Source organism: Dromaius novaehollandiae, unplaced genomic scaffold (genome assembly GCF_036370855.1).
Source record: "Dromaius novaehollandiae isolate bDroNov1 unplaced genomic scaffold, bDroNov1.hap1 HAP1_SCAFFOLD_41, whole genome shotgun sequence".
In the NCBI taxonomy this organism is placed as follows: domain Eukaryota; kingdom Metazoa; phylum Chordata; class Aves; order Casuariiformes; family Dromaiidae; genus Dromaius; species Dromaius novaehollandiae.
Genome location: NW_026991492.1, coordinates 2,473,370 through 2,480,806, shown reverse-complemented (window position 1 = coordinate 2,480,806; position 7,437 = coordinate 2,473,370). Strand labels below are relative to the sequence as shown.

At 54.2% G+C, this 7,437-nt stretch overlaps 1 protein-coding gene and 1 pseudogene across 1 annotated transcript; one reads left to right on the top strand and one right to left on the bottom strand.

Moving 5' to 3' along the window:
- The first annotated feature begins 1,471 nt into the window (after window positions 1-1,471).
- Window positions 1,472-2,027, top strand: LOC135326969 (olfactory receptor 14C36-like; annotated as a pseudogene).
- A 3,842-nt stretch (window positions 2,028-5,869) lies between these two features.
- LOC135326968 (olfactory receptor 14C36-like) lies at window positions 5,870-6,424 on the bottom strand (the record flags this gene model as incomplete). Its single annotated transcript, XM_064504609.1, has 1 exon — window positions 5,870-6,424. A coding segment is annotated over one exon (555 nt), but the record flags the coding sequence as incomplete, so codon positions are not given.
- Window positions 6,425-7,437: the final 1,013 nt, after the last annotated feature.

Genomic DNA, 7,437 nt, shown 5'->3' with positions numbered 1-7,437 from the left:
AGCTGTTTTTACTCTCATACGGGACTTGGCTCACATCAACTGTGTGCGATATGCACTTAGTTCTGCTTCCTTTAGTTGTTCAATCTTCACATGACCTCTGCCCTCAAGCCAGTCCTCCACAGTCTATGGGGATAGGAACTGAGCTGACTCTCCCTTAAGGAGAGCCCATCCTCAGTCCTCACATCCGTTGACCATTCCCCTGTCATGTCCTGCCAGACTTTGAGCTGCCCTCCAGAAGGGCACCGCTGCCTCATAGCATCTCTGTGATGTCCGAGAGACCCATGAAGAATCTGTAGAGATGCTGAGAGTATGGAAATGGTGTTGGGAAACTGTATACGGGCAGCTGAAAAGAGCCTTGTGTGTCCTTGCCTAGAAGGGGAGTGTGGAGACCTCCTTCTGGTGCCCTGAGAAAGGGAGAAAGGGTTGGACAACTGTGGTTTTGAAACTGGACTCCTCTGCTCCTAGCAGTGGCTGGTTTCTTTGTAGTGAAACGTATGAGAGTGATGGTCCTCCAGCTCAAAGCAGTGTGAGCACAGGACAGCTGGGAACAGGGCTAATAGACAGACAAGGTGTCCTCACTCTGTACCAAGTGGCAGTGAATCTTTTTGTTTTTAAAGACTCACAGTAGAAATGTTGAGAATTTCTGCCTTTGAGGAACACTCCCCAGAGGGGACAGGGACATCTAAAAGAAAAAAAAATATATTAAAACTTCTCTAAAACTCTGTTCCTCAACCCTCATTCTTTAGAGCAGGTAGTGGAAACACTGAAAAACCATTCCATATGACGAATAGATTTTGTTTGACAGAAACTGTGAGTGTCAGAGCTGTTGACCCCTGTTCCCATGTCCCCACTACTGTCCAGAAAGAGTGACTCCTCTGTAGCCTATGGGCAGAGGCTTCTGCTCCTCACAGCACACTCAGCCAGCACAAACCAGAGCTCAAGCAAAGTACCTGCCCAGAGATCCTCCCCAAAAAAGAGAGGCAATCTGGTGTTTTCAAAGAGAAATGTTACTTTTTTTTCCTAGGAAGGTCTCTCCTGACTTGTCACTGTTTTTCCTCCCTGGACAGTCCCCAAAGCCCAGAGGGAGAAAATGTCCAACAGCAGCTCCTTCAACGAGTTCCTCCTGCTGGCATATGCAGACACAAGGGAGCTGCAGCTCTTGCACTTCTCGCTCTTCCTGGGCATCTACCTGGCTGCCCTCCTGGGCAACGGCCTCATCATCACAGCCATAGCCTGTGACCACCATCTCCACACCCCCATGTACTTCTTCCTCCTCAGCCTCTCCCTCCTTGACCTGGGCACCATCTCCACCACTGTCCCCATAGCCATGGCCAATTCCCTGTGGAATACCAGGGCCATTTCCTATGCAGGATGTGCTGCCCAGGTCTTTTTCTTTGTCTTCTTTATGTCAGCAGAGTATTGGCTTCTCACAGTCATGGCCTATGACCGCTTTGTTGCCATCTGCAGACCCCTGCACTATGGGAACCTCATGGGCAGCAGAGTTTGTGTCAAAATGGCAGCAGCTGCCTGGGCCAGTGGTTTTCTCTATGCTGTGCTAGGAACTGGGAACACATTTTTCCATACCACTCTGCCAAGGCAACACAGTGGACCAGTTCTTCTGTGAGATTCCCCAGATCCTCAAGCTCTCCTGCTCGGATGCCAACCTCAGGGAACTTGGGTTTGTTGCCGTTAGTATTTGTTTAGTCCTCGGGTGTTTCATTTTCATTGTGGTGTCCTACGTGCAGATCTTCACTGCTGTGCTGAGGATCCCCTCTGAGCAGGGCCGGCACAAAGCCTTTTCCATGTGCCTCCCGCACCTGGCCGTGGTCTCCCTGTTTGTCAGCACTGGCACATTTGCACACCTGAAGCCCCCCTCCATCTCCTCCCCAGCTCTGGATCTGGTGCTGGCTGTTCTGTACTCGGTGGTGCCTCCAGCAGTGAACCCCCTCATCTACAGCATGAGGAACAGGGAGCTCAAGGAGGCCCTGAAAAATTTGATTCAAGTGGTACTAGCTCAGCAGGAATAAGCTGCCCATCTCTCTTCATGAATCATTTCCAATTATCTCAGGCAACTCTTCTTTTGAGTGTTCTGTCTGTGGTACTTATGCTTGTGCAGTCTGTCTGACTGAGAGGCCTTCTGCAAATCTGCCCTTCACCGTGTGCGAGCTGGCTTCCGAAGTAGCAAAAAGGGGATTTTCTCAGTACTGTGCCTGAAGGCTGGGCTCTTCTTCCCAAGCTGAAGCCAAGACTGTGCTCAGGGAATTGCACCCAAAAAGGCCCTGTTGCTGTGCCTGGGTTGTGCATGGGCTACGGGGCATCAGCTCATAGAGTGATGCGTTAGGGAACGCGGGCTGGATTGAGCTGTCCCTTCTGGGTGCCCAGTGCCCCCAGAGAGGGTGAGTGGTCAAGAGGTCTCTGCCGGGGACTGTCCCACCTATATTAGAGGGCTGGTGAGAGATGCCCATGCTGCTGGAAGGGGATATGGAGCCACCCAGGGAGCACAGGGGATCTGCAGGGCCAGCGTGTGCCTGGAGTGGGCCGTGAGTGCTGCTGGGGAGAGGGGCTGCCAGAGGGGCTGCAGGCAGCCAGGGTTAAGGATCTCTGGTCATGAGAGCAGTGGAGACATGGAGTGCCTGGCCTCCATTTCCTTGTGCCATTGCTGGTCCCCAGGTGTGGGGCTGATGGGGAGGCTGACACCCCTCCCTGTCCCCCCAGCAGCTGCTGTGCCCTGCAGAGGGGCTGGGGCTGTAGTGTCAGTGCCTTGAGCTCTGCAGCACCCTGCAGCAGGCACTGTTACGGGCCCACCCCAGCCTGGGCTGCTTCACTGGGCTGGGCTGGGGAGAAGGCAGGGGAGGTGGGGAGAGCTGGGGAGGGTCTGGGATGTGCTGGAAAGGGCCCAGGAGAGGCAAAATGCCAGCAGGCAGCTCCCATGTGTGAATGGTGCCCAGAGCATGGGGAGGAGCAGGGAAATTGGGGCAAAGACCCCTGCCCTCGGCTGCACAGCTGGGGCGCTGGACAGGTGATGCCTTTGTGGGCAGCCAGGCTCCAGGTTCAGGGTAGATGCCAGGTCAAGGGTAGGAGCTCCGGGATTTTCACAGGCTTCCAGTGCAGCCGTGACTGTGGTGAAAGCAAGCGGGCAGAGCCAGGCACATGCAACTGCAAAGGCTGGGGGTGGGAAAGGCAGTGTGGGGCTGGGGAAGGCCCTTCCTCTGCTCCCCATGGGGAAGAGCGTCCCCAGGTGATGCTGGACTCCACCTTGGCTGAGGGGAGGGGAGCACAGGGCAGGGTGGAAGAGGCAGACGGACCCGCTCCTGATGCATGAGGGAGTTTTCCAAAGCCGGGGCTGAGCCAGGCACCTTTGGATCTTCCCCCCGACACTCTCCCAGATGGACTCATTCTACCCTGCTCTAGGTGCTCTTGTCCCTGTGCCAGCCATGCCAGAGCAGAGCTTGAGGAACAAGAGTTCATGGAGTCTCAGGGGAGTTTTGGTGGGAAGGGACCTCTGGAGGTCTCCAGCCCAACCTCCCACACCAAGCAGGGCTGGCTGGAGCCCTACAGTCCTCTCCAGTGATCGCTGGACTGTGCCTGACCCTGGTTACCATCCCCAAACCTGCTCTGCTTTTTTTTTTTTCCATGCACTGGGGGATGGCACCTCCCATCGGTGGGGCACTGCCCTGCCTGCCTTGCTGGCACCCTCGGCTCCCGGCTCTGCATCCCACATGGAGCAGCCCTGCTCTTGCTGCTCCCGACAACATCCTCTTTGTAGCAGGATCCCTGTCACAAATGGTGCGTAAACACTCGAGCTCTGACACAGAAAAGCCTGCTCTCCTAACTGTGTATCATAAAACCAGACCCCAGTGCCTGCGCTCGCTTTTTCATCCAGATCAGACTTTCTGTGCAGTGCTACCTGGGGAGGGGGTGCAAATCCGAAGCACTCCTTGTACCTTCAAATTGTCTGTCAGGCAAGGGTTGCTGCTGTGGACATATATGGTCACCTTCTGTACCTACAGCCTTCTCTGGGATCTGCTCAGTCCCAGCTTCCCTTGCCAAGGCTTTATTGACTGTAGTGCAGATGCAGGTCCAATGTAGAGATGAGGAGTCGGTTCAGTGGCACGGAGACAAGGTGAGGTCAGGATCCGAGAGGTGCAGGGCCAGGCACAGCCATGTCCACGGCATAACTCAGGTCAGGCCCAAGGACAAGGGCAGCAGCTCCCTGGCAAGGGCTCAAGGCCTTGCTATGAGGCTGGTCACTCCCTGCCTCCCCTGCTCTTGTGCCCAGCAGATCCCCCTCCCTGTCTGCCTGCAGCCCCCTCCGGCAGCTCCTGCTGCCCCAGGGACACAGCAGCCTGCCCCAAGCTGGTGACCAGAGAAACCTGTTTCTCATTCTCGTTTTCTATCTCTGAATGCTGCCCTGCTCCTCTCCTGGGGCATCCCTGCTCCCCAGAGAGCCTTTCCCAAGTCAGTGTGTCTGTGCTGGCCTGGCCATTCCTGCATCCCTGCCCTGTGCTCCCCGCAGGGCCCCAGGCTGGTGGTGCTGCTCTGCAGAGTGAGTGAGCTGTGGGGCCACGGGGTGACTCCTGACTCAGCTCTGGCCATGCTGGTCAGGGCAGGAATCAGACCCAGCTGGACAGGGATCACCACCACTGATACTGCTGGCACCTGTCTGTGCTCATGGATGGTGCTCAGAGTGACCCCAGCACACCTGCAATGGCAGGAGATGTGTTTGGGTGGGCACTAGCTCCAGCCTGTGGTGTTTCACTCAGGGTGCAGGAATCACTCTCCAGTGCCCCTTCCCTGGGACTCCTGGGTCCCAGCTGCCTCTCCAGGGATTGCAGAGCCCTCGTTTCCCCATGCATACCTGGATTTAGTGCTTTACCTTCTGGTTAGTCCACTGTGGACCATCCCTCACTTTGTGAGGCTCCATTCACTGCCCACCCCCAGGCACACACTGTCCCTGGAGACCCCGTGAGGTCTCCTGGGGGCTCAGATTGCCCTCCAGAAGGATGGGCATCTCTCATCAGCACTGTCAGCTGTGGGACAGCCCCAGGCAGGCAATTCAGAGACCATTCCCCATCTCCACTGGCACTGGTCACTGAGAAATGAGCCCCAGATCCATCTCTTTGTCCCTAACAGATCAGCCAGGGGCTCTGAGATCATCCCCTGGAGCCCATGGAGTTCACAAGCAGAACACCAGATCCCGCAGTGGTGCAATCCCTTGGGTGTATTTTTGACTCCATCTTCTGAAGAAGGACCAGACTTCAGGCACATCATTGAGGACACCTCCTTTTATTATGGAAATGTTATTCTGGAGGCCAGTCTGGCATAAGGGTGTCCAGTGCCTGGTCCTGCCTGAGCTCACAGGAATGCGCAGGGAAGCACAACCCTACCACCACCACGTTAGGAGAGCGCTTAGGCTATATGCACACATTGAAGCACATCAGGACAGCTTGGAAGTGAGAAGAGCACCCCTGAAAGGAGAAAGTCCTGCTGCTGTGGGTGGATGTGGCTCTAGGATAGCTGCAGCCCCCATGCGAGGGCTGCAGCAAGGAAATACCTGTTGTGGTAGTGCCAAAACAGACACTGCCAAAACCAAACTCTTCTCTTTGCACTGAGGGCATCCAAGAAATCTCAGACTAGCAGGCTCTGAGGTTCCCCCATCTCTGCTGAAGAAGGGGGAAGCCTGCCTTCCTGTTTCAACATGGTCTCTGGGTCAGATTCAAAGGAGAGATTCCAGAGGAGACATGACATGAGCTGGATAGTATTCTTTGTTTTTTACTATAGATGTAAAAGAGAAAAGTAAGAAAGAAGTAAATGCACAACACACACCCTTGATGCCGCATATCCTGGTGAGTGAAAGAATGTGGGACAGCTACTGGTGCTGACCTTGTACCCGTTGGATCACTTTCCTCAGTGCCTCCTTGAGCTCCTTGTTCCTCATGCTGTAGATGAGGGGGTTCACTGCTGGAGGCACCACCGAGTACAGAACAGCCACCACCAGATCCACAGCTGGGGAGGAGATGGAGGGGGGCTTCAGGTGTGCAAACGAGCCAGTGCTGATGAACAGGGAGACCACGGTCAGGTGCGGGAGGCACATGGAAAAGGATTTGTGCTGGCCCTGCTCAGAGGGGATCCTCAGCACAGCAGTGAAGATCTGCACGTAGGACACCACAATGAAAATGAAACACCCAAGGATTAAACAGCCACTAATGATAAGAACCCCAAGTTCCCTGAGGTAGGAGTCTGAGCAGGAGAGCTTGAGGATCTGGGGGATTTCACAGAAGAACTGTTCCACAGCATTGCCTTGGCAGCGTGGTATTGAAAATGTGTTCCCAGTGTGCAGCACAGCATAGAGAAAACCACTGGCCCAGGCAGCTGCTGCCATTTGGACACAAGCTCTGCTGCTCATGATGGTCCCGTAGTGCAGGGGTCTGCAGATGGCAACAAAGCGGTCATAGGCCATGACTGTGAGGAGATAAAATTCAGCTGAACATAAGAAAAGGAAGAAAAAGACTTGGGCAGCACATCCTGAGTAGGAAATGGTCCTGGTGTCCCTCAGGGAATTGGCCATGGATTTGGGGACAGTGGTGGAGATGGTGCCAAGGTCGAGGAGGGAGAGGTTGAGGAGGAAGAAGTACATGGGGGTGTGGAGGCGGTGGTCACAGGCTATGGCTGTGATGATGAGGCCATTGCCCAGGAGGGCAGCCAGGTAGATGCCCAGGAAGAGCGAGAAGTGCAAGAGCTGTAGCTCCCGTGTGTCTGCAAATGCCAGGAGGAGGAACTCCTTGAAGGAGCTGCTGTTGACCTTTTGGTCCCACTGGGCTTTGGGGACTGTCTAAGGAGGAAAAGACATTGACAAGTTAGGAGAGACGTTCCTAGGAAAAAAAAGTAACATTTCTCTTTGAGAACACCACATTGCCTCTCTCATTTTGGGAGGATCTCTGGGCAGGTACTTTGCTTGAGCTCTGGTTTGTGCTGGTTGAGTGTGCTGTGAGGAGCAGAAGCCTCTGCCCATAGGCTGCAGAGCAGTCAGTCCTGCTGTACGGTAGTGGGAACATGGGAACAGGGGTCAACAGCTCTGGCACTCATTATTTCTGTCAAATAAAATCTATTCGTCATATGGAATGGCTTTTAAGTGTTTCCACTACCTGCTCTAAAGAATGAGGGTTGAGGAACAGAGTTTTAGAGAAGTTTTAATATATTTTTTTTTCTTTTAGATGTCCTTGTCACGCCTGGGGAGTGTTCCTCAAAGGCAGAAATTCTCAGCATTTCTACTGTGAGTCTTGAAAACAAAAAGATTCACTGCCACTTGGCACAAAGTGAGGACAACTTGTCTGTCTATTAGCCTTGTTCCCAGCTGTCCTGTGCTCACACTGCTTTGAGCTGGAGGACCATCACTCTCATACGTTTCACTACAAAGAAACCAGCCACTGCTAGGAG